The sequence below is a fragment of the Amia ocellicauda genome, chromosome 22 (assembly GCF_036373705.1).
Source record: "Amia ocellicauda isolate fAmiCal2 chromosome 22, fAmiCal2.hap1, whole genome shotgun sequence".
Classification (NCBI taxonomy): Eukaryota; Metazoa; Chordata; class Actinopteri; order Amiiformes; family Amiidae; genus Amia; species Amia ocellicauda.
The window spans coordinates 5,067,557-5,095,474 of NC_089871.1; the positions used below are offsets into that span (position 1 = coordinate 5,067,557).

Genomic DNA, 27,918 nt, shown 5'->3' on the forward strand with positions numbered 1-27,918 from the left:
GAAGAGAGCAGCAGCAGAGGCTATAGATCCTATTGCAAACCTGAAATTTAAGACCTTTTTAAAAGCTCAAACCACAAAAAGAGGAAGACGGTGTGTAAATTGAAGGTATCGTTTTCATTGAAAAGTAAAAAAAAAAATCTGTTAAATGGCTTCGGAATTAGGTTGGTGTCAAATGTAAACTGCGTTCTTCACTCGAGATCTTTGTTAACTTTGGTGTGCATAAGGCTAAGCTTAGTGTAGGTTTATACAATACAATGTAGTTAAACGTTACACCCTTGGAGCCCTTGTGTCTGATAAAGCATTCAACCACAGGTGGGAATCCCAGTGTTTACTTATAGCTCTCGTCTCACTATATTTATAGTGCAGTGCTATATTGCGCTTATACAACATTTTGTCATACTCTTGCCTTGCATTAATAGCACTTGTATTGTTTATTTTGATTTTCCCTATGCTCCCTCTCCCTTAGTTATTAACTTTGACTTAGCGTCTTGTCTGCACTTTTACAGCTTTTACAATCTAGGATGTTAAACCTTATATATTGCTTACTGTATCTCCTTGTGTAAATTCTAAAATTGTAAAATGTATTATACATGAACTGCACTGTATTATTGCACTTTGTATTGCTCTGATATTTTGTAAGTCACCCTGGACCTGCTAATAAATACATAATAATAATAAAATAGTAATATACCACTAGGGCAGTTTCTACTTTGCTGTAATTATCAATTTAAATGCAACAAATGCCTTCCTCCTCTGGATAAATTCCTGTTAATGTCATTTGGCCAATATAGAAAGAAGATACCATAACTTTTTTACATTTCTCCCATCACATTAAAACATAGAAAGCTAGACCTGTAGCTTATTTTAAATAGTGAAAATTATGGTCTGATGAACAAAACACATTAGAGAACCTTCTATCAGAGCGTATTGTGTCTGAAATAACCTGCCCTTAGTGCTTGTATCCTGTTTCACATATTGCTGCTTTATGTTAGTGTTTTAGAGGTGTCAGAGGGTTTAGATTAACATATTCCACATGCGTAGAAATCTGCTGAAATAATTAGAAAGCAGATCGATATCTTTCAGGGTATCGCAGTGAGGCGCAGCCACAGCCATGGACTGAACCAAGAATCACTCTAACAGGCATTAACAGCTTGTCTGTTCTACACTATCTGATTTATTCCCACTGATTTATTGTACCATATTTCTTTGTTTAAGAACATGTTTTACTGATGTTTGTGTGCGTCTATATATACTTTTACTCCTACAAGAAACTCTGAGAGACGGGGATTGAATTTGCCAGACCTGGCAATTATGTTACCTTTTACGCTGTTAGATTTTCTTTCTTTAGTTTCTTGAATTGTATTTGTTAACATTGTTTTTTTTTATGTCATTGACAAAAATACGTAAACCTTTGTGCTGTAAACTATGCAGTGGAGAAAATATCATTGTTTTAAACATGATGACATTTACTTTAAGCTTAACCTATAATAGTAATTTAAAAATACCAAGAAAGGCATTCCAAATAAATACACAGCTCGTCTGTTTCCTTTGCTGAAAAGGGAGAATTGATGGCTGTGCATTTAAAGCTGTGGCACCCAATCTTTTTATTATTATTATTAGCTGCGTTCTATTTCTGTGGTAGACCTTTTATGTTTTTCTGTACAATAACTTTTCTCATGTATGTAGAAACAGGCCTTCACCAGAACCCAACAAATAATATGTATGTGTATATACAACAGCTAGACCTATTTACCACTGGCAAGGTAGGCTCCAGTCAGTGCCAGCTGAGAAGAACAGGTGTACACCTTTCAAAGGTGTATAGACTATATTGTAGGACATTTCCCTCCAACAGACTGTATTGCTTCTATCTGCGCTTAAAACATTCTTTGTTTTTGGCTTTTAATTGAGGGAGAATGGTTTTGTGTCCTATTAGCAGTTAGCAGTCCCCTTGACTTTCAGTTACGAGATTTAATTTGTTTTCGATTCAATTTTCAGCAAGGGGATTATAAATGCTGCATCGGAAATGATTAAAACTCATTCAATTCCCACTATGGCCCCTGGAAACCTGAAATTATTTTTAAAATATGGGTTTAATAATTGAAACCTCCTGCTATCTTTTTATATAATATTCTCATCCAGAGAGGGGTCTCCAGATTTTGCAGATCGGCTCTTAAAATGCCAAATGAACTATGTTTAATAACCTTTATCTTACCAGGTGGCTTATTAAGATATGAAATCTAATTTTCCCAAGACAATAGACTTACTTTACTTGGCCCGTACTAGCGGAATATGCACACAACTTTTTGATAAGGACTTAAAGAAAAGTGACATGCATATAAAACCTCACTATTAAGTCTTGGGACTGAAGCGATTCATCAGGCTGAGTTGAAACAGCATCGTTAAATCACGTGCCTTTTTTGCTTTTGCTTTGGGACAAGATCACCTCTTTGACATCCACGGTCTTTACCTTTGGCCCCTGTGCCTTTCAGTTGTTACTGAATGGCAACCCCCTGTCTGGATCACCGTCAAAGATATCCTCCCTTGTTTGTTGTGCTAAGGTGCAGTGTACTGTGGAAATCTTGCATATACCTCAAAATGTGGCCTTCTTACTCCACCCATGCTAAATGCTACAGGTCTTTTGAAATGGCTTTTCTTTTCTCTCCTTCTTCCCGCTGAAGAAGAGGAGCAACATAGATTGAACTGTATTAGAAATCTTTGGCATGTCTGTGGGATGGATTCAATCCCTGCCTGTCAGATAGATCTCTCTGAAATGCTCAGCCTTATGCAGCAGGGCCATACAGTGTTTCTTGAATCAGTGTTCAAGTCTGTGTACTTTTCAGTCTGAGCTTGATCATGTGGTGCTGATAGTTATTTTTTTACGTCTGAACTTTCTCGCTGATTGTCTTATCGGTTCTTCGCAATCGCAAGTGTTTTTAAATGTCATTCTTTAGCTGCTGTTTGAAGAAGGGGGGCAACCTGTTTTTGTCATTTCTCGCAGTCAGTGACAAAAAAAACCCGCTGCACCTGCTTTTATTAATTTGAGAGTTTATGCATATTTGACTACGTGGAAGAGAGCTTAGGCTTTATTTATTAATAGCGTAGTTCAATTACTGTTGACAACTATGACCTCTTGGATGAAACCAAATCAAAAGCAGGCATATTATAGTGTTCTAGAGGAATTAGGTGATCAAAGTGAAAATTAAAATGAGAAACCAACTTCTGAAATGATTCATTTATGCTTTTCCTTTCATAGTCAATTTCTTCTTCTTTTTTGGAATGTCTGTTCTTAACCTTGGTATTTGGTAGGGTGTTTAAGATGCACACCAGTACCCCCAAACCATGCCCGTCTGTGCTTTCCTGTAAGGAGAGGTGTGTCCTAGGAGCACAGGGTCAAACGGTGTGCAGTAACCCAGTCAGCCCCTGTGGGCTCTGACCCAGCTGGGCTGTGCTGTGTTTTGTGTCTTTGTGTGATGCTGTGAAAGCTGCTGTAAGGGTGGGCTGGAGATTAAGTGTTGCCTTTTGTATCTACCCGTGAGTTAGGCTAGCAGCAAACGGATACCCTGGGTTGTAGTGAAGTGGCTGCAATTGGGCAATTTTCTCAAGTTAAAAGGTTGGGCAACCACTGGCTTTCCTTTGCCCCTGCTGATACAATATAAATCTTTGCCAGTTTTCTCCATTCTCATCACAAAGGGCAAAACTCATAAACTGTGAACTGTCTGCCCCGCTGTGATGCTTTTAATTGTCTGCTCTCCGTTTTCACAAGTCCATCAGGATCTAGAGTTTTGTTATTCGACTTTCCAAAATACAGATGTTGTAATGCTCCTGCACTGTGATTGCAATTGTGTGAAAGTTAATTGCCTGTTTCACGTTGAGCAATCGATATGCCGGTAACTGATTTTATTGAGAGCAATAATGGAGATCTTTCAGCTTTCCAGTCAACATTTTTAAAAATAAAATGTCGGACGCTGCACCACAAAACTAACTTTTCTCTCGGCCTTTGTTGTTCAGTCCATTTGGTACCATGTGTGATGGTGAGTTCAGGTGTTGAGCACAGGAGCTCCACTGGACTGCAATGACTTAACACTATAACATTGTAATGCCAGATAAGAGTTCCCCCCAATTTGTTGCCCATCAGTTTTCAGACAGTGCCAATAAAATGTTGGAGATTACAGTATCACTTCCTAAATAATAGGTTTGCATACTCACAAAGGAATAGGAAAGCTATAAAGATGTGACCGGGAGAGTGACAGAGTGAACATTTCCTCGTAAAATATGTAAATGATGGAAAAGCTGACAGTTCTCTGTTGCAACAATACACTATAATAACCAGGGTACAGGGTGTTTACTTATTTTATTTTCAGTTTGTCCAAGCCTTACTTTCCCATGAACATTTTGTCTCCAATTCGTAATCAAATTTAAAGTTCTCTTTTTGTTAATTTGTGTGTACATCACCCAGAATATGAATACGGAGTCTTAAAATGTCTGAGGTAGTGGATACATTAGCTGTTGGCTTTTAAAGGAAAAGAATATCTGGAACATTACTCCTTTAAGCGTACATTTCAAATGTGTACATCACTCTCCAACGGTTTCAAAGGCACGGTAATTTTGTTTCAGAAATGAAGACCTGTATGCCTCCGATTGCTTCGGCTTAATAGCTTTATTTAATGTATTTATTTTACTCCTTGCTAATGTGTTTGCTTCACATCCCCCCTTGCCCAGTAAGATGAAGCAGTGTATTAGCGTAGGTCATGCTGAGAAGGGCTTTATTGGCTTCTGGGTTCTGCCGTCTGGGGCTGTCCTTATTTTTTCCCCCTCAAGAAGAATAATTACACTTATTATTTTTGATCAAGAAATATATGTAGTGATGCCGAACGAGCAAAGATGCCCTATCCCCAGCGAGAGCCGAGGGAAGGCAAGTGGAGTTAGTGCCGATTCTGCGTCCAGCCAACTCTTGAGGGCATACATACACCGCTGGGAGTTCCAGCTTTGCAGGGTTTTATTTATTTTTTTAACTGTTATTTCTGCTTTTTATGTTGATTTCGGCACATTGTACAGCTTCACAGGACCAGCAAGAGCAGGGCTGGACCTCTATTTCTAACCCTTCTATTTTTAGTATTAATCTCTTGGCCTCAGAGATTTTGTTTGTTTGTTTGTCTGCGTTTCAAGAAATGTCAATCTAAATGGAGGCAATATCAAGAATGAAGATTCGCTAATACATTTTTAAGTGTTTATTTCCAGTTATGAAACCACTGCCATAGTGACACCCACCCACTATTTCAAACCTAGATGGCATGTAGACTGTGAAATAGCATGTGATGCCCTTCAGCTGAGGGCGAGACAAGAATATCCAAGACACTAGATGTACAGATGGAAGCAGAATGAATGGAGTTTAGAACTGAATAGTTTAACTTTTTCTTTGAGGGGCAAGAATTGTGTGATACCACATGTTAAAAAAATATAGATGGAGTAGAACAATACAATTAAACTCATGCCACTGATATAGTATCGGGTCCTTCTCTGCTATAGATATGGGCATCTACTTTTAATTCCCTGTGTTTCTTGTTTTGCCTCCATCCTTTCCCCACCATCTTATCCTGCTGGTGAAGTGGTCTATCCTGATCCTACTGTCCCTCAGTCAGACAGGTTTGAGCCAGAGAATGACAGGAATCTCTTTGCATATCTCCCAATAAACCACATTACATTGCAGTATATTGTAAACAAAGTCAGTGTGCGTGCGTGTATATCTGTGTCTGTGTACAGACTTCATGCCTGTGACCCTGCTTCGGTCAGTTCAGAGAGTCATATCTGCGTTGCAAAGCCACGGCTGGTATTGTGTTCGGCGTTTGAAGTGCGTTAGAAAGAGAAATGAAAAGCGATGGTCTGAAGTGAGCCGTCACATGTGAGAGCTCAGCTGGGGATACTTTTGAATGCATTGTGATTTGAGCTTTCTCCTTGATTTGTATTCCCCGACTGAGTGTGTGTGTTGCTCTGTGTTTTGCAGTCACTGATGTGGAGCTCAAACGGCTGAAAGATGCCTTCAAGAGAACAAGCGGCCTGTCCTACTACATGAACCAGCAGTGCTTCTTCCGGGAAGTGCTGGGAGACGGGGTGCCGCCCAAGGTGGCAGAGGTGAGGCTAGAACAGACCTGTGATACAGCTACACAGTTTGACCCTTGTGTCCCTCTTTGTTTTTCCTTTGTCCATTTGATTATTCTTCACATCTGTTTTATATGTATTTATTCTGCATTTTTGGATAAACCATTCTACACTGTCAGTTTTTTTTTTTTTTTTTTTTGTGTATAAATTTTTGTAAGTAGTTCACACCAACGTGAAGCTACAGGGGTGCATATTAATGATCAATATCAATGAAATCTCCTGGCCTGGACTTGACCATACACTTTCATGAACTCGACAAACCCATGAAACATGATCATCATCTCCTATTTTGTCCCATATCTAGATGAAAGTTAAGCATTTCAGAATACTTATCGAAAATAATACTTGAATCCCTTAGAAGTTACTGTTTGTGCTTACTGGTCTGTCCGTATGCCAGAGCTACAAGACCAATCATTAAATGTCAGGTGTCCCCAGACTGACTTCCTCCAGTATTAATAGTGTTCTCTATTTGCTCCAACTTCAATGACGTGACATATTTTGTGACAGCTTTTACGCTTTACCACAGTGTGCACTTCCGCAGAGCGTTCACAATACTGAAACAAGATGGTAAATATTTAATCAGTCTTTTGTGTCTTTTGCATTGGTGCAAAATAGTTTCGATTCTAATTTGAAACATGCCGCCTGTTTTAAAAAAAATTCAACCTCCCATTTTTTTTTTTTGGATCCGGCCGTTCTTACCCATTCATGCCTCGTTCTGACCCGACTGATCTGGCAGGACTGTGCTGCCAGAAAGGGGGCTGTCTGAGCCTGTCACTGCTGAGGAAATGGGAGTCCTATGAATCTTCAGTGATCATCCCATTTCAGTCTCCGAATTACATATCAATTATTTATCTCTGCTGCTCAGGCCTAGGAAAACCCTCCTTCATAGCTCTTGACACTAATGAAGAATCTGCACGAGGAATAATGTATAATTCATTTTATTTTATTTTTTACGACTTATAGGAAAACTAATTCACCCTGGGAGAGGTATTTGATTGTGTGAAAGGCCAGGAACAATGATCTTCCTTCTAAACTTCACGCGCATAACCAATTTTTTTTTTTTGTGCAGACTAGTCAAAGTGTCAGACTCACAACTTTACTGCGGGGGGTCTACGGGGAATAGGTGTTGCTGCTGTGTTGCTCAGATATTAATAGCTGTACATTGGGTCTTCTAGGTCAGCTGAAGCACATTTTGTTTCTGTGGAACATCATAGATAAACTGAAATCCAATAAGGGCTGCAGGTCAGTCCAGCATCTCTATATATAATAACATCTATACATTGATATCAGCTTGGAAATCTTAAGATACGGTTTTAACTCTTAGGGTCTGTGTATTTTTGCCGTCTCAATGGCTCCGGCCAAGTAACGGTTGCAGAAATCCTTCACGTTTATGTAACGTTACAGAATTGAAATCCTGTAAAGATGCAGTGAAGTTGAAGTTGAAAATGGCAAGTTTTGTAATTTTGTAACTCCTATATTAATCGGAAGAAAATCTAATAAAAAAAGACCCTCTCGTTTCACGGCTGTTTCCCAAGGCCGGTTTATCCGCGTCTCCATACTGTTTTCAGACGGAATTTGTTGTGAGTCTGATTTGTAAGGAGACAACATGTTTTAAGTGCCCTCCTTCTGAGAGAGAGCAGCCTCTCGGAGCCCAGCGTGGAACTCATTAGACCCGAAGTTGTCATTTCCTATAAAAAATGCAAAAGGCATTTGAAAGGGATTTGTATGTTTCTCACTAAAGCTCAAAATACCTAAAAGAATAAATTAGCTGTAGTAGTTCATGCTGTGGTCTGAACACGACACACATTCCCATATTAACATCAATGAAAATGAGACTAACAAGCCCCGGATTAAAGGATCTGTTCAGGCTCGGCTTTGAGAAACCCAATGGTTCTGGTGTTTTCTCGGCACACAAAAACTTGAACACAGGAGCTCCTTGGTGCGTGGAACGGAGCTGAGTATTTTATGGCAAGGTCACAGTTGTAGCACCCCAGTTTGTTTTAACAGGGTGATCTTCATTCAACTGTTTAAACTCCCTTTTAAAGTTTAATTTGATAGTGTACTACATTTGCAAATATGATTGATAAAATTATGTGATAAGATAAATATAAAATGTCAATATTTTATTACAGAGAAATGCAGAAATACTAGCCCTGCTATTTCTAAATAGGGTTTTTCCTGCTAAAATGCCCGCAGATCGCACCACGCCCTTGGGACTTCCCCCTTCGCATTGGTCGGACACCCCGACTCTTCCTTACCTCCCCTCATTTTCATATGTGTGACCTTCCATTTATAGCTAGTGTCTATATGTGTCCGAAAAAACAGGGTTCCCACGGGTCCTTAAAAAGTATTAAATATGTTTCTTGGATTTTTAAGGCCTTGAAAGGTCTTTAAATATTAATGATTTTCTGTTGAAGGTCTTAAAAAGATCTTAAGTTTTTTTTCTATAAAAAATAAAATAAATAAACACCATACCAGAGATCTCACGTTCTGAAAACTGCCATGTGTGAAATTATCAGAGTATTAAGTGATGTCATATTTAATATAAACTGCCTGTACCCTATTAAACTGATTGCTAGCAAATGTGATTGTAAATTAAATCCATACAACAACCAAACTCAAATATAGGCAAGAACAAGGCACAGTCAATGTTCAATGATTGTGATTACAAACCGACTACACTTTTGACAGGCTATTAATGTATCGAACCACAGAAGTCATATCAGTGCACGTCATTAGTCACATGAGGATGGGATCAAATGAAGAGAAATGTAGTGAGCACAGACACCAGTGCAGATAATCTGAAAGTATTATAACTTGTCTTTTTTAATTTTTTTATTTGAAACGATTAGATTCACTGTTGACGATCCACTGAACTAAGTTGTTACAGTATCAAGAAATTATTGTGTCTGTACCTTGTGTAAGGAGACCTGAGCTTGAATCTCGCTGGAACATTTAAATTAGTATTAAAAAATATAAAAACATACCAGTACAAATCATTCCATATTTGCAAATCCTTTTATTTTCCAGTGTTTACACTTATGCAATAACCTACATTATCCATACATTTAATAAACCGAAAACAACCAACCAAACAAAAAACTGTTAAAGTATCACACATTTTGTGGTGTTTTAATTGGTGGAGACTAAAATATCATAAACATGACATCACCGGCGCATATTTAACTAACTATCTGTCATTGCTTTGATTATGTTTGTGATAAATAACTACCTAACATCACTGGCAGATTGTCTCTTTAGTCCCCTTCCTCATCAAGAATAGTGTTTAACTCCTGCCATTATGAAACATTTGGCACCCTGCAGTTGGTAAGACTGCTTCTCACTGTAGAAACTGCAGACTGTTATTTCAGACTAGAACCAGTGTAAGAAGTAAAAAGTAGACAGGTGGGTGATCCCTTCCGCAAAGCCTGTGTTTAGTATTTGTCACAAGTAGTATAAGATTAGGCCTACGGCTGTACATCTCATGGTTTCAGCCTTTGTTATTTAAAGCCTTTACTTGACATTCAGATCAAAATAGTCCCCCAAGAAAGGCCCTGTCTGCTGTCTCAGCAAAAGTCACATCTTTCTGACAAGGGAAACATGACAGAAGAAAAAAACTAAACTTTGTGGGTGACTTAGCAGTGTCAGTAAAACAGTTTATTTTTAGAGAGAATATAGTTTTCCCATATGGTATCAGCTCTTTTCACACCGATGCATATCTGACAGGAAACTGTGCTGTATATCCATGGTGTAAAAACGGTACGCCGAGGAGGTATTGATGCCGGAGGTGTGGAAGAACCTGTTCTGCCACATTGAGAAATCTCAGGATTACTTTCCCCACTTAGCGCGACTGTATTATATTTCCTGTTTCTTTTTCACACATGGAGCACAACAGCACGTAAAGATGTTTGGGCTTTGTTTGCTGAATGTGGTAAATCCTGTGGACCACACCCTTGTTTTTTCTCTGCAAGGATTAGTCTGAATGACCCTGTGGTTGATGTGCTGAGTGCTGGCATAGTTAATGTATTTAAGGGTGCCCCTGTACAAGTAAATCAAGGGCTAAGACACCCAGACGATGGAATCTTCCGGAGAGGTGACTGAACTGCCAGAGAACTGCCACAGAGTGATCAATCCCTTGCTCTGGCAACAGTTGACATTCGTATCTCACTCCATCATTGTGTCTGAAGGAAGAGCTCAAGCACGCCATATTGACCCGTTCGATCAAGCTCATTAGTTCGCTTTTGGATGCAGTTGTTTAAAACAATAAATAAAAGATGCAGCCCAGGGGAGTTCAGATTTTTGTATTAATCTTTTGGGGGTTTTGACATTTGTTCTGTCTCCGATGCATTCTTGGCTTGCGGTCGAAATGGGCTGTGAATCAATGGAACACGGCCTAACTGCGTGTGGAAGAGTGATTTCACACATATTCAGGCTGTGATTATTTCACTATCTCATCTTGTCACAAATCACAGCTGGTGTTCGCTCTCAGTTGAGTGGAGATTAGTGGTTCACAAATAAGACTCAAGGGTAAATAAAACCTTTTCTGCGAGGAGTTCTCCATGCATCATTCACTTGATTTCTTTCACAATTGTATCCCAGTTGTGTTCCCCTGAAGTTGACACAGTTCCTAATAAAACTGTTCTTCCAGCAATCACTGCCTGTGCCGTCTCCGAAGCCATGCTTGGCTGGCACGGTTTCTTTCCCTGTGTGGCACAAATCCACGCTCGTTTCCGCGTTCGTCTGTAAAGCACAGCGTGCGTTTCCAAAACGTTAATTACGTTTTTGTACAATGACTTTCAGGAATCTATGTGCATGATATGTTAAGCTTTAAGATATAGTGACTAGGCACAAACTGGTTGTTGCTGGACTTGTTGTTCCCCTACAAGTGTTTCAGTTATTTTATTTTTTTCTTCCTCATTACATCACATCTCTGCCCGGTTTCTCTTCGCTAGAGTCGAGAGATGTTGCACTCCAGGAAAAAGTGTCAGTTGGTGTAACCAATGACTTTATTGTCTATTTAAACATTACATAACCTGATAGTGTATTTTTGTTTTCTTGAATATTATCAGAATGAACAAACAGTGTTCGACATGAAAAAAACGTGTGTTTTCACAAACAACACTTCACTTTAGCCCCATCTGCATTAAACCAAACGAATGTCCGGGTGGTTGACTGGGAGGTTAAAGCTGATGTAACAGTGTACAGGTTCAGCCCGGTTCTCTGACATCCTGACATTTTGTCTTGCTCCGATGGTGATGAACTGCAGTTCATGAGAAACTGTAGCAGCTGACCACTTCCTTTTTATGCTGGTGTCTTCAGGCTACACCCGACACAGGGCTGCGGAGAGAAACAAAAGCGCAACACCACGGTACAGACAGTGACTGTAGAGACACGAGTTTACTGGAGAACTCTCTTGAGGAGATTTATTAATACAAATCAAGCTGTACAAGTCCGCGTTGGTACACTTTATTGTCTTAAAACTCACAGATTTCAATACTTATGAGCCATTTTTCAATATGTATTTATTTATTTAGAAGATTTATTTTGTAGGTGTAAGATCGCATTCAACATCAATAACATGTAATGTAATGGGTGTCCGATTTGTATTAACACGGTTTCATTATAATGCAGCCTGCCTTTTGATTAAGCAGTACCTTTACACCATTCTCCTAATCTAGATCTCTTTGCTGCCCCCCTGGACTTAGATCATTCGGGTGATGTTCATCCAGGGATTTAATATTATTCATGCTGGGGAGAGGACCATTTGGAATGCATGGTGCAGTGTTTTTGTGAACATTTCTGTACAGTGGGAGGAAAGCGAATCGATAATCTCTGTCGCACCTAAGGCCTGCTGTGTATTGCTCATGGTGATTCATGGGTAAGACCTGGGAGTGAATTAGTTTATATTAAACATGCCGTACTTAATGTAAATGGTGTTCGCTGGGGGCACATTCAAGATGTTTTGTGTTAGTTTCCATGTTGCAAAGCAGTATTGTGTTGCTGTATAGATTTATGAAATGCCTTGTCTGAGCATAATGATCTTTCTGTAGCAGATATTGCCCTACCTTTGATATTATTCTGTAGCACAAGATTTATTGTGGGTGTCATGATTTCCAGCTTTCTGTTCCTTATTAGTCTATTTTTTTGTGTGTAGAACATATAGCTGTATGAAAAATCTTGTTATTTATATCATATCTCATTTGTCCAGTCAGTTGTTGGGACAGCTATTAGACAGATAGTCACGAGACTCACCCAGTTGTGAATGGTAGATTGCAGACTTCAAGGTCAAGGCTTGGCGGCATTTATTGTGTATGTCGAGCACTCCCTATTTATTTATTTATTTATTTATTTATTTATTTGTTTGTTTGTTTGTTTGTTTGTTTATTTATAACATTGTAAGGCTGAAGCAACCGCAGAGTTATAGAGATACTGTCGAGATCTGTCTTCATTACATACACCTAACGTAGAACAAAGGGATAATTTCTTTGACTCCAAAGGACTGGTTATTTTCATCTAGGTTGATGTACAAGATGTTATGACAATTTCTCAAATGATCAAATACATTCAGTTGAAAAGAGATTAATACTCTTGCTGTGGGTTTTCTGGGGAGTTTCATCTGCATCACAAACAATCTGATTATAACCGATAACACGGATGGAGTTCTTTCAATCGCCCGTAGAAAAAGTTTACAGTAATTGTTGCTGATGCAGCCGATGCCCACGACACGGCTGAGAAATCTGTAATATTCATATAACGGTCACACCCAGCCCTGCAAGACTAATGAGCACACCTCTTCGAATGTTTGAGATTCACTCCTATATGAGCTTTATGGAAGATGTAATGCTGATTGTAGGGTTGTCATGATACTAGAATTTTGAACTTTGATACGATACCAGTTAAATTTCATGATACTTGATACCAATTTGATACTACACCAAAAAAAAACAAAAAAAAAAACATACAATCTTCAATCCAGATCAAATGGGCCGGAGCAGTAAACACATAGTATTAGGCGAAACATTTTCTTCAGAACAATACAGTGCAGGTAGCTAACACTCATTTTGGTAATTTCTTTGTCCAACATAACACACAGCATTCTGTGACTGCTTTAATCTGGCTTGTTGTAGTAACAGTCAATAGGCACATTCACGTTTTACGTCTTACTACATTATTATTGCATAGATTTATAATATATTGAAAATGTATTCCATATGGGAATTTAATGTCCTTTTATTTGATATACAGAACATGCATGTAACACACACCAGTCATTATACAGACCAGAAAACAATACAGTAAATAACAGGCAAATATATCTACACAGTCTTGAGCCATAGTTGATCTGTTAAACAATATTAATACTGGGTATAGTAAAGGTAACTCATTTATACTGTGTAACTATAATGTTTTAATAGATAAGCCGTGCCCTTTAAGAATCTTAAAGGCAGATAGCCAGAAAATATAAAACAAAATCGAGCAGCATTACCTAGACCTATACAATGAATATGCCTTTAGATATAGCTGAATCACCAATAATATATTTTTTGAAAATACACGTGTTATTTTTAAATTGTTATGAATCAGTGAGCACTAGAACCGCACAGCCACATATTTTGGGTGGCTTTTGCAATACAAAAGTAAATATCTCTGCGTATGTGAATTTCTCCCACTTATCTGTTCCTATATGTTATTACAAATTTAAATTAAATACCTATACGGCACTTGCTGTAAATTCGTGAAATGTATTAAGTTATAAATACTTTCTTCAGGTGCCAGACTGTTTTTACAATAAAGCCCACAATCTGGGCTTTGTAATGAACTCAGTCATTGTGAAATAATTTGTATCGTGTTGAGAGCTGAAACACATAAATGTGTGCACATATATTATTACCATGATTCTATTAGCAGATTACAGAAAACATACACAATTATAGAATCGCACCTGGTCTAGCTCTCATCTGCCTGTCCTCTCATCTACTCAGCAAGTTTCTATCTTTCCTTTGGAATTCAGTCTTGATCTTGTTGCAAACCCAGGACTCTGGATCAATGCCTTGATCAGTCACTGTCTGATCAATTATTTTGTATCAGGTGCAGGGCTGGCGATAGGCTGGCTGCTGTTAGCGTTTATTAGACTGCTGTTGGCACAATTCAGTATCTACAGGACTGAAGATGCCCCTCACCCAGCGCTGCACACAGAATAAAGGGTTGCTAATTGCAACACAAACAGACCTGTCGATGTCTCAGGCTGTTGAAATGCAGTCTGTGGTAAATGCACTGCAGTGTTGAAAAGCGCGCTCCTGCATTGATGTATGCAGCTATATACAGACAGTCAACCCAATTTCAAAGCGCTTTCACATTGCTTAAGATGTTATATTTTAATTTTATGCTATTTTTTATAACTGGTTATTTTTTTTAATTGTATGTTTTCTAACAATCACACAATTTTATACAAGTAGAGTGCTCCGATACTTCGATATTACCGAATGCATAGCTCAGAACCGTTTTTGAAATTTGGTATCGCAGTAGTATCGAAGTATTGGTATTTTTGACAGTTGATTGTATTCATTTTTTCATCATGTTGATGTCTAATCAAGAAGCTCTTGTGCAGCCTTCATAGCGGATCTAAATATTCTTTAAATTATTCAAAGGCCCGTTTCGTCACGTTTACTACTGCAGTCGTATGGCCCAGTTGTTTGCGTCACTACACATTCACAATCCTCTTGCTGCTTTCTTTTCCCTGTCTTGTTATTTCACGGTAATATGTAGGCATTGTAGGAGCTGCTGTTGCACAGGCAGGCAGAGACACAAAATACCAAAATGCTTTTTCAGAAATCGGATGCTTTCATACAGCTCCAGAAGGATGCTGTAGACACAAATTTGGGAAACTGCTGATCAGACCCTAGCTTGACATGCCTTGCCAACACCTCCTCTCAGCTGGCAATATGTGAGGATGTTTATTTGGCACTAAAATGTTTGTTCAGTCATAAACCAGGATTACCTCGGCCCAGTTCTGAATCCAAGTACATTGTGTCAGTGTTCAACTCACTGGAGAGCGTAGTATTCGGATCCAAGCCAAGCCAAGTGCTGAGACATGTATTGAGAGGGTATTTGCCTGCTTTTACTACAGTACCTTGGCTCTCTTGGCTTCTCTGAATCAACAACTAACTACAAATCGGGAATGGGTCAACCGCTGAGCCTGCGAACTTGAGCGTAGGCTCCCCACATTTCAGCCAACTGAGTATTAACAAAGGCTCATTGATTAATCGCCTAGTTTTCGTACTCGTAGTGCGCATTCGTGGAAATGACTCGATGATGTATTGCCAGCTTGTTGGTATGCACAGCAATTCCATCACCTGGGCTTGATGGGAGAACTGCAAGCGTCAGTGGAAAATTTTATCAGATGCATAATAGGGAAAACCTAGTTACAAATGGTTGAAAATTGATATTCTTTTATTTGAATATCAGCAACCTCTTGTGGGTTACTGTTCACATACCGTAGAAAACAACATAGTCGTTTTTGTTTTGTTTTGTTGTGTCATCAACAAAGATAGACTGTGGATGAATGTGTAGGCCTTGTTCTTCTGATTTTAGTTGAGTAATTCAGTGCTTTCCTTCTTTATCTTTTCTGGAGCTTAAATAAGCCTCTTTATCATAATATCCCCTCCTTATCATAAATCCCATTCTTGCTTAATTTAACAGACTCTCTTTAAGATGAATTAACAATGTTTTAACATTTTTTTCTTCTTCTTTAGGTAATCTACAATTCGTTTGGAGGCACGTCGAAAGGACTGCATTTTAACAACTTAATTGTAGGGCTTGTGCTACTGACACGAGGCCGAGATGAAGAGAAAGCCAAATGTGAGTCTAAAGGTTCCACCAAGCTTTGTATCTGTGCTGTAATCTTTACCCTGCGGTCAGACGTCAGCCGCTCATTCAGCCATGCATTTTTCTATTTGTTCATTGAAAACTTGGTGTTCTTCCTATCATGTGTTTGAATAAAAGTATTTTATTACTCTGGTAGCAAGTAACCAACGTCATTCGGCCTCTGCCGCAAATGCCACTGTCCTTTTTTCTTCTGCACTAAACTTAAAAATGATTTTGTCCTAATAAAAGTGATTGTTTGTAGTCTCATGGAATTGTGAGTAGGATTAACACACATAAATGAAAGTACATAAATTAGGCCAATTAATGTCTCCAGAATGGAAACGGTTTTCTGTTTTTAGCTGTAATTTGTTGAAGACTGTAAATGTGGTCATGGATCTGTCTCGCATGTCTGCAGCAGTGGAGGCCAGTTCAGTGTGAAGGGCTCTCTGACAACCTGTGGGTTGTTGTCCTCCCAGCTGCCCCAGCGTGCGTTCTCTTCTGTGTTAGACATGGAGGCTGCAGTCTAGGCAGTGACGAACGTGCCGCTGATGGTGGTGAGAGAACTGTGTCGTGCCATTGCAGATATCTTCAGCCTGTTTGCCAGCGATTCGGGGAGCTATGCCGTGCGGGAGGACATGGAGGCCATGCTGCGCGCCGTCGACGGAGAAGTGCCGCTCTCCCTGCGGAAGTGCTTCTCAGAGGTCAGTGAGGCACATTCAGTCGCTCACCGGCCCTCCTCGCCCCCTCACGCTCTGTCCCAGTCTTCACGACAAACCCCGAGCCCCCTCACACCCCCGTACCAGATCTTGTACAAGTGCCTCTCTTAAACAGTTTTCTCCACCGTAGTGTATTTAACCCCTTCCTGCAAGCTGCCTGCTAAGAGGATAGATATGATGTGAAAAAATATTTATATATAGATTTTTTCTGTGTGCTAAGGTGCTCAAGAAGGTCACAGGTTAGGGGAGGCTGTTCAGTTTGTCTTTGCTCACAGTAGCATATCGATCTCTGTGTCTGTGAATTGGATTCTTCAACACTTCGAGAGCCTAGCGCATGACAGTCTTGTAAAAAAGGACTTGGTTCCTTTTCCCCCATTTTAAATATTTTTAGTTTTTGCTTCCCTGCATGTGTGTCCCCCATTCTGATAACAAGTGAGGATACTTCATTGAGGCACATTAAGATTTTGTACATAAGCTCTAACTCTGTAGTCATGGGTATTTGTCAACAAAATTAATAAAACATCCCCTTAATGATTAACTGACACTAAAAGCCTCATTATCATTCCAATTGCTTTAGAGGAACAACCGTCTACAGAGATTAAAATTGATCGTGAACATTTCTTTATTGTGTATATATTATCATTTCACCGTGGAAGATAACTTTTCAGAATCTTAATGATTGAACTTGCAAGCCAAATTAATTTGTTGATGCATTTCCTATAAATGGATTAGCAGGAGCTTTTCTTCTCTAATTGGATCTCCTATCGATGGGCTAGCCCTCACATTGTCGTGGGTTGCTCTTTTCTATTTTTACCAGCTGTGTTTGTGTATGTGTATCGTCTGGCATTGTGCTATGTGTCTGATGTAATTTTCTCTCTAATCTGAAGCTACAGGATCCAACTACTGGCTTGTCCAATTTAGCTGCCCAAACATCCATTCAGTATCCCTCAGTCATACGTTCTTATTTGTTTTCGACCCAACAGTGTTGCAGGGTGAAGTTAGAGCCATATTTAGTTAATTTGTCTGTGGAAAGACATGGCTTTCAGATCCCCTCTCTTACATAACAGCTGACTAATTACTCTCGTTAATCCACTCTCCCCCTCTTTAGCCTCCTCCTCAGCCTGCTTTGTTGATCACTGATCTGATCAATGAGACACGAAGCAAAAGGGGAGATGTTTTAACCCTCTTGGTGGGAAAGTTTGACAAACAATACGGGGAACTCGGGGTCAGAGAGAGGTGCTCCCCTTGGCGCTGTCACATCTGCCATTGTCATTGACCTTGAATCCGGCACGGGCATTTCCTTCTAAAAACATTTTATACGCAGAAAATTTCAACAAGCGTGTTTATTAGGTTTTCTGCGTTTGTCATTCATGTAAATTTGTGATGTGTGAATATTCGCCCCGGGGAGCACTCTTCTAATTTCCTCTTGTCGTTCAGATGAATAGTTATTACAGTTGTACTTGTTCGGCTGTGCCACCTTGTATGAAACTTCTATTATTTTGTAAACATTTAAATTCCTTTTTTTTTTCGTTTCCCAGGGAGAGAAGGTCAATTACGAGAAGTTTAAGAACTGGCTGCTTCAAAACAAGGAGGCTTTCACTTTTTCACGCTGGCTGCTGTCGGGCGGAGTGTGCGTCACTCTGACAGACGACAGCGACACGCCCACCTTCTACCAGACGCTGGCGGGGGTCACGCACTGTGAGTCCCTCTCCGCTTTCTCCCATCCCTATTGGGCAGCAGTTGAGAGGCTTGTTATTTTCAAGGAATCGCTGTTATTATGTTTCAGTTTACATAATCCCTTTGATTGCTTGTAAATTTAGTTATTTTATAGTGGAATTAAGAGGAGTTTTATAATGTTTTACTGAAGAAGGCAGTTTCCTTTTTTTTTTTTAATTATATGTTTATTAAATTAAGACATAAAATGTATATGATGATGGCAGCACAAATAGTTCCCAACAGTCTGATTTAAGTTTTTAATTCGACCTTTGTTAACTATTAGCTTTTCAGGCTAGAAACCCATTTCTTGTTTCTGCTCATATTGTAATAATTCATAGATATTTTCACCAGTTATAAAGGTGTTTGAGTGAGTTATTCTACTGAGTTGTAGGCCTATATACTTTACAAGGATATACCAGTCAAGGGGCCTGATTTTAAATTTAATCTGCCCAGTCCTCACTAATATGTAATTCAAACTTTTCTTTTGTGATTTCGAAACGTAAAATCACTGTTTTTGGATTCTTGTTTATACAGTGCCTATAGATCACCACCCTTTCAGGATTTTCACCATTTGTTGCCTTTTCACAATTCAGTGAAATCATTCCCCGCCCACATCTACACATCCTATTCCACAACCCCAAACAAAATTATTCTAGAAATTTGTAGAGATGTAATTAGGAATCCAAACTGAAATAGCTTAGTCGGATAGGTGTCCACCCCCTTTGTAATGGCATTCCTAAATTAGCTCAAGTTGTTGAAAAGAACAGACCAGAATATCTGGAGAGGATGGATATGAAAAATATCAATATCCCTTAGAGCACGCCACGCTCTTATCAGTAAGTGGAAGGGGTGTGGCACCACCAAGACCCTGCCTAGATCAGGCCGTCCCTCCAAACTGGATGACTGAGCAAGAAGGGGACAGATCAGAGAGGCTACCAAGATTGTTTACCAACTTTGCAAGAGCTATAGACTTTTGTGGGCAGGACTGGTCAAAGTGTGCATGTGACAACAATATCCCAAGCACTCCACAAATCTGGCCTGCATGGTAGGGTAGCAAGATGGAAGCCATTACTCAATAAAGGCCACCTTGAATCCTGGGGGAAAAAAATCCTCATTTAAATGCATGAAAATCTCAGGCACTACCACAAAAAAATGTTAAAAATGTTAAAGGGGTTTAGACTTTCTATAGGCACTGTGTCTGCCAAATATGTCTCCTGTGATTGGAGAGAAAAAACACTCGCTGATGGATCTCCTCTGTCTGATCCCCCAGCATTCCCCGGTCAGCCGTAAGATCGTTTTGCTTCCTCAGTCTGTTCGAGCACTGCGTTGTCCAAACTGTTTCTCTCACTGTCAGAGATGTAATGCTCTTGAGTGTTCTCCCAGTGGGAGATACATCTCCCTATGATAATTATAAGTGACAGGCTAACATTATTGCCCTCTCCACACACACTCTTCATTATATATTCGTGCTGTGGGGGGAGGACAGTCTGACAGTCTTACAGCTGTTGCAGTTTTAAATGCCTCAAATCCAGCTTGTCAGCAGCCCGAATGACAAGGAAGACAAAAAGATGAAATTAACATACTGCCCTGCTCTGCTCTGTTTCACGGCAGAAAGACTTTAGTACAGTGATAAAAATGCACGCTCATCTTATTGATCTTATATAATATGTATACACACATGTAAAGTAAACATTTAATTGTGTTGTGCTGAACACATGATCAGATTTTGCCACCGGTGGCAAAACTTGTTCTATTTTGTCTCTAGAGCTTTCAGCACTGTCAGTTTGACTGCAGCAATGCCTGTGAACTGACTCTTTCTACAAGATGGTGGCAGTTCTGTTCTGTTGATAGCTGTTTCCTGTTAGGCCTAATACCAAACACAGCATTTTTAGAATTTATAAATGTTTTGTGCTGCTTTTTGTCATGTTTGTTTGAATATAATGTATATAAGCAGTCATGAACTTTGTCAGGATTAATGTATTTTGTCTCTGTGTTAATGTGACACCTACTCACTCCATCTTTGCCTCACGCATTGAAACGCCTGCATCTGTATTGGGCATTTTCACGTCCCGTTCACGTGGGAGAACGACGCTGGGACTTTTTTAACAAGAGAACGGAGGTTGCTTAGTTATGGGAAGGGGTTTGTGTGGACACCGGTAAATTTAGACGCGTTTGACTGTCACTTGAGGACAGAGCCAGGGACGATCTGCGCAGAGTAGTGGACCGGGCCAATCAGAGAGAGAACCAGCAGCCCAGTAATCCGCTGCCTGTCACCTGCTAATCCTCTTAACCCCCGGCGCTGTGTGCATCTACAAGAATATCCCCGGCGCAGCAAGAGCACCGTGGGTTGTCACGTCCAGTGGAAATGGAGAAGTGACTAGGGATGTTTTGGGGCTGAACGGCTGAGGAAGGAGTACAGTATGTGGCGGCACACGGGGTCACCGTGGTAGACCTCAGGGGGCTGCGGTTACTTTCTGGGAGCCTAGCCGAGCCGAGCCGAGCTGAGCCGGGCACTCGTGAACATCTATGATGGTGCACGCTAAACCGGCCACCTGGAATTTGGACATGTGTGCTGGAACATGGTATGCCTCTTCTGTTGCGACCCCGACAGAATCGCTCCTTTAGGTGGGTAGAAACTCTGGAAGATACGCTGATGCTCCAGGGAGGCGCACTTCCATCAGCTGCAAATAAATAATTCACGCAAATCATATCCTTTTGTTAGCACTGCTCTTAACGTGAAGTATGCTTTGATATGCATGGTACCCACCCCTCCCCCCCCAACATTGATAAATAAACTATCTCAAAATATTACGCTTTTATTGCATAGAGTTCTATTTTTTCTTTTTTGAAGTGTAAGCAGACTCCTTTTGTAGCACATGGACCCAAAGTCTTAGCTGGGAAGGAATATCTGCCAGCAGGTTCTGCTCAGCTTTGACTTCTCTGAGAGTCTCCCGAGCCCTGGAGTAGAAGCCTGTTTTGGTCTCGTTGTTTGAAGGGTGGAGGATTGAGGGGGAAGCAGTACACTTTCACTGCTGCTTCTTCCAGCCGCTGCCTCAGGACTTTGAATTGTGGAATAACTCTGATTTGTCTGAAGCTGTGTATGCCGAGTGTTTGTGCTCACTCAGACTGTGTGGCTACATCCTTCTCTAGAGGAGGAAGGGCAGCTGAATCGGCTGGGATTTCCACCGTTCCTCTAGTGAGAGAGCTGCTGTGGCGGTCAGTTTAACTCAGAGTCGTTGCAAAATCCACTTCTGCCAAATGGCCCGTTTTTTCTACTACTCCCATCTTTAGATTGACGGTCTGCGCGGGGCACTGTGAATCTGTCTCGGGCGAGATTCCCATGTGCTGCTCTCCCTGCTCGTGCACCGACAGCTTGACAAAGGGGTCCAGTCGGGCAGGATTTCTTCCGATAGGCAGGAATAGTAAAAGTGATCATGAGAGGCCCCATAGATGTCAGAGCTACATACATTAACTGTTTTTATAATATAATATATGGCTTTATTACCTTTTAAGCTAATGGGATACAAGCATAATGTACATTGTCACTCCATGCACCAGCCTGCATCGAATTGATGAGCCCGTTTCAATGAAAAAAATAGGCATCTTTAATAATTGTGATGACTTTATCCATGCTCATTAATCCATGATGTGTTTAATTTAATTAACATTCTTATTGGACAGTCTTTACATATACAAGGCTGTTTTGTGATTTTTGGGCCTACATCACACTTTTGTCAATAACACACAAAAAAAGTGTTTAGACGTACAAAACAACATTACTTTTATGTACAAATAACTCTTATTTACCATTAAATGTTATTAATGGTTTGATATCACAAGCCAATACTTAGTGAAATGTTAAGCCCTATGATGTTAATTTTGTCTTGTCATTCTCCTCATATAAGCGTAGATTATATTATAGTTCTCCTTAATTTCATCCAGTGTGTTCTAATGGCATGTTTTGAAGAAGGTGCAGTATAATTAACAGTAATGTGTGGTCTTGTGGTAATTTATTACTTCAGTGGATGAGAAAACCTTCCTGTCTGGGAGATAAGTCTGTGTGTGTGTGTTTAGCCCTTTGCTTTACACGTGTAGGCCTGATAGTTCAGGGAGAAAAATGACAAGATCCCGCTTTGATCCATGCATAAAACGAAATGGATTTTTGACATGGCATGAAAATACGAAAACAAAGTGAGGCCTGTTCAGTGCAGAGAGTGAGAGATTAATGTTTGATAGAGCAGATCTATACTGGAGGTAATGCGTTTTATGGATTAATAGTCACCATCTCGGGCACAGCACATGAATAATACTCAACGAGATGAGCATGGGCTTGTTTTCTTAAAGATGTGCCTCCGTTTAGTTTTCCGAGACATGCCTTTTCTGAACGAATCATTGCTTGTTGCTTTCAATTAATACAAATAAATACATACAGAAACTGCAGTGTCTGTATCGAATCAGCCTGCCTCGTCATATCTCCTTGTCTCTCTAAGATTGTGGCATGTATGAACCTGTGCGAGACGCAGCTTCTTGGACCTTGAACGCGGTTCTTACAGTTTCAAAAAGCTGTAAATGTCAGCAGACATCTGGCTTCACGTTCTCACCGGTGTTCCAGTACTTGGGAGGTTTTTGTGGTCTACGAGGCAGGCCTCCTTTTGATTGCAAATTCATGTGGCTGCATTGACGCGTCAAACCAAAGTTTCTCATTACCTACACAAGTTGGAGCAAACGCCTTTGACCGTAGGAGTTTCTCGGCAATGTGTCACCGTTGCGAGATTGCACGGTGAGGTTTTGATGTTTGGTTGATCGTAGAACTATTTTATTATGATTTCCAAAGGGGAAAAAATGAAACGTATTAAGTGTTTTTGCCTCACTCTCTAGCTTGCGTATGATCCCCTTCCCCCCCCACCATTATGGGTTTTATTGAATACCTGCCATATGTGTAATTGTGTTAAACTATGAGGAGATGTACAGCTGCAGTGCAATCCTATTAAGATCGGCTTTGGCTTAGCTCGATGTAAGAGCAGTTGACCTAAGAGCACTTGGACAGCTGTTCCGCTTAACACTCACTTGTGTTGGGGATTTCACTGAAAAACATGACCCCGTAAAGCAGCCCTGGGGATTTGCGTACCTGACATTTCAGGTAATAAACGCTGGCAATCGAGAAGATATGACAGCAGTTGTGCAGTTTGTACTCTCCCAGGAGATGTGTTGGGGTTGTGAAGTTTGAGTGTGTTAGGATTCATTATTAATGTGCATTGTTTATAGGAGGTACAGTTTTAAAGTAGTGTCAAAAAATGGGCAAACCATAAGAAATAAAAGAAAGAAAAAACAAAAACACTTATATTCCATCTGTTAGATTTAATCCCCTTTATGTAAACCATTACGTCTGACTTCTAGGAAATTATCAGAAACCATCCCTTCACCACAGCCCTCGGCATTCTTTCATTCTGTCAAGTTCTCCTGTGATTTATTTGCTGTACTGTTATGGTATTCACAGTTTCTCCTCTCCCCCCCCACCTTTCTTTTGCAGTAGAAGAATCTGACATCATTGACCTCGAGAAGCGCTACTGGCTGCTGAAAGCTCAGTCAAGGACAGGCCGCTTTGACTTGGAAACTTTTGTCCCCTTAGTTTCACCTCCTATTCACACGTCTCTAAGCGAAGGTAATGGAATCCTTATGACACTTAATTTGAATGCTTAAAAGCCACTTGTCACCCAATGTGAGTGTGAAGGGTTTTCAAATATCTGAAAGGAAAGGGCTCAGTAGGACGTACACCCACGTGCAATTCAGTACCATAACAATAAGCACAGTCAGACTTCAAAGAACGATGAGATTTTATGGTTTAACTGTATATGCATGGTGAGTGTGTGTGTGAAATCAAGAGCAGGTTATCTGAGGATAGCCAGAGACAGGAGATTATTAAAGAATCTTGGGAGACTTTCATCCACTGGTGGATCAATAAAGACTGATTTGTAATTCTATTAATAAATGGTCTCACATTTTAAAGATATAATTCTTGATTCTCACCTGAGTTGACTACTTATACCTACATTTGCAAGTAAGGCTGGAGGGTGAGGGCTGGTAAATAACATTGATCTTTTTTTAATAACATGGAATATGTGAAAGAGTATTAATTTATCATCCGCTCGCTACAAACTGACCTCTACTAATGATTCATTTATTTTAGATTGTTCTCGTATATTAAAGCTTTGTCAGTGTATTATTCATTGTCAAAAGCTTGTCTATTAGTATGCATATATATACCCTGCCTTTTGGAAATCCTGCATTTTTCATAGCTTTTAGATTATTCATTTTAAATGTGTAGGTTCATTATAATAGTTGAAGATAATATTTGCAGGCTGTTGGTAGTATACTAATTTTCAGTTGAGAATTATTAGGAATGTGTTGTGCAGCTCTGCAGAATTTCTGTAGGAAGAAGTGTGAAAAGACGTGGAATTAAACTCTATGAATATGTTTACAACATGTGTATTTCTATTACTATAGGCTCTTATGATGCGTAATTCCACAATTGGGTGTTTTTTGTTTTTGAAGAATTATATTACTTTAGTATTCATAACCAAAGTTCTTGAACTTAGTCATTTCATAGAAGCCTTCCGACATTCTGGCTTATACATGTCAGAATCCACAAATCATAAAGATGTCAGGTATATTTTTCTGTTTCTCGTTTTTTTTTAAGCTAGTAGACAGCAGGCCTTTTCTTTTTAGCCTCGCTACTTTTACATAATTTTACCTTCAGGGTTCTGCTGGGAGTAATTTGATGTTGAAATCACAGAGGATATTTTATAATGTCTGAAAGGAAAAAAAGATTGCTGGCTGCTGAATTTCTGTGTAGTCATTTGTCATTTTGATGCTATAGAATTAATCAACTCGATATGAGTTTTGGTGGCATTTACCTGTACAAATAGGCTTTGTATGGCCTAGCTTTCAGACTACCTGGATTCACTTGAGCCGCAGGGCAAGAAAAACCTGACAGTGTGAAAAGCTCCTTGCCTTCCATTACTGGAAAGGTGATGGAGGAAATGGAAGGAGCTTAATGGAAAGCAGTTTTCTCTGTACTTAGGAGCACACATGCTATTCCTGGAATAGTGAGGTCGCCACAACAAACAGAGACATTTTTGGAGTTCTGCACGGGCTGTTTGTGAGGCCTGTCACACATGAATGTTTCCAACATCAGGACCCCTTTTTTGGAGACCGTTATGAGCTATGACCTTAGCTTGTAGGTTGTTTTGTTTACCTCCAGTGAGATATTCTGCTCATGAAATAGACTACGGTGGGAGTATGTATCCCAGGTCCTGGGGACCCACAGCCCTGCAGAATTTGAAGGTGGTTGTAAATGATCATTAAGTAGAGAGATGTTGGACTTATATGAAGGAAATAATTGTCGCAAATTTGGTTAGAACCAGACTGGAACAAAAACCGGAAGATACCTGGTTGGTGACTCCTCAGGGATTAAGTTTTCCGACTGCAGTAGAAATGTGGGCCAAGCTTTTGCGGTGCAGTAGGAGGTTTAATCACGGTGGCCTTTTTCCTTCCTCTCCTGCAGGTTTGTTTCATGCCTTTGATGAAAACCGTGACAATCACATCGACTTTAAAGAGATCTCCTGTGGACTCTCGGCATGTTGCAGGGGGCCGTTGGCTGAAAGACAGAAATGTAAGTACTCGGCCCGTTGCTGATGGCTGATCAAGTGCTGGCTAATGCGCGTTTCACTTTGATCTGCAGCTCTGCAAGGAAGCCATTTATAAACTGCATTCCGGATTGTGCGGAACTTGATTGGATTTCGAGTGCCTGACTTTACCGTTCACCACCAATCTTAACTCTCCCATTTCATGGACGTGAATCAGCTTTGACATCCATTTAAATGAAAAGGAGTTTAACTTCTTATGCAGAGTTCTGTGATGAATGCATACAATGGATTAATCGTGTTTTTGTTTTCTTTTTATTTCCAGTTTGTTTTAAGGTGTTTGATGTGGACCGGGACGGGGTGTTGTCTCGCAGTGAGATTGAGGAAATGGTTGTTGCATTGTTGGAGGTCTGGAAAGACAACCGCACTGATACTCTTCCAGTAAGTCCTGAGGCTCCACAATTCGCCAGCCCATGTCACTCTCCTGTAGAATCATTTTAAAATGTGAGACCCCTATATTGGAATACCTGAAGGCTTCCGGAATTAAACCACAGGAAGTCCTGTTTATGACTTGATCAATATACCATTAAAACGGAGTACAGGAAAGGATTGATCTAACTAGTCCTGCCAGTTTTGGTTTTACATGAAGGATCTTTGCCTGTACATGTTTTCCTCCCAAAATTACAGTTCGTTATGCTAGTCTTTTTATTTGTTTTGTTTTCTTCAATAAAATAAAATAATGTTCCACGGTCTGTGGTTTTAAGTTTAAACACTTTACATTAAATTATGTTGCCAGTATAAACCCACCACCACCAACCACACACAATATGTCACATTTAAACACATCTCAACACATTTCATCAGGCAAGCTTTTTCAAAAGGGATTATACTAGTCTCTGTCATATCTATTTCGTAGGACTGTTTTTATTCAGCTCTCACTTGTCCAGGCCAGAAAGCTCTCGGTTTAAACGTAACGCCCTCTTCTTCTCTCAGGAGCTACATAGTGATGTTTCGGACATCGTGGATGACGTTCTGAAGTTACACGATACTACCAAGGTAGGTGTTGAAACAGTTGCTGGAAGCAAAAGCACTTTCCCAGATTTAAAACTAAATCCAGTTCATCCATCTTCGAAATATTTAAATGCATCGTCTGGTTAACGTTAAAGCCAAATGAATTTTCCTCACGGATTAATTTTATTCCAGACGAAAAAGACAATCATAAAACCACACTAGATTGCACACCAGTCAGGGGAGTCTTGATTTTAATATTATCATTACTGTGCATTTCATTAATTTAAACCACATGATCTGAGGAAAGTGTCAATGGGGGATGCAGGGATTTTACAGGAATCTGCTGAGCAATGCATTCTTGGATATCTCGTGTGGCTTTTAAACTCAATCATGTTTTCTTCTTGGGCCGCCGTGTGAGAACTGCCACTCCCAGTTCCTTTGGGTCCTACTGTCTGAAAGCGAAGTGGCTAAACGGGAGAGATACTGGAGCTGGTAACTGGTGAAGACTGGGCTTTTCCTTAATCAGTTTCTGCTTGTGTTTTGCAGCTGGGACACCTGACCCTGGAGGACTATCAGATCTGGAGTGTGAAGAGTGCCCTTGCCAACGAGTTTCTCAACCTGCTGTTTCAGGTAAACCTGGCCAACGCGCTGTTAACTCCACGCTGTGCACAGTGCGCTCCTCTTTGTGTAACGCTGCCTTTTTTATTGCTGTGTACAGGTGTGCCACATTGTCCTTGGTTTGAGACCCGCCACTCCTGAGGAGGAAGGCCAGATTATAAGGTCAGCTACTCCAACATGTTTAGGTTATATAA

The 27,918-nt window shown here is 40.1% G+C and overlaps 1 protein-coding gene across 2 annotated transcripts in view; it reads left to right on the forward strand.

The window, feature by feature from the left end:
• Nucleotides 1-27,918, forward strand: part of usp32 (ubiquitin specific peptidase 32) — a 48,164-nt gene that overhangs the window by 4,015 nt on the left and 16,231 nt on the right. For both annotated transcript variants that reach the window (XM_066695540.1, XM_066695541.1), the window contains exons 2-11: nt 6,002-6,129; nt 15,909-16,014; nt 16,603-16,721; nt 18,275-18,434; nt 23,983-24,114; nt 26,017-26,124; nt 26,421-26,536; nt 27,089-27,151; nt 27,653-27,736; nt 27,825-27,886. In XM_066695540.1, the coding sequence (XP_066551637.1) occupies nt 6,002-6,129; nt 15,909-16,014; nt 16,603-16,721; nt 18,275-18,434; nt 23,983-24,114; nt 26,017-26,124; nt 26,421-26,536; nt 27,089-27,151; nt 27,653-27,736; nt 27,825-27,886 (1,078 nt within the window). The remainder of the gene's footprint in view (nt 1-6,001; nt 6,130-15,908; nt 16,015-16,602; nt 16,722-18,274; nt 18,435-23,982; nt 24,115-26,016; nt 26,125-26,420; nt 26,537-27,088; nt 27,152-27,652; nt 27,737-27,824; nt 27,887-27,918) is intronic.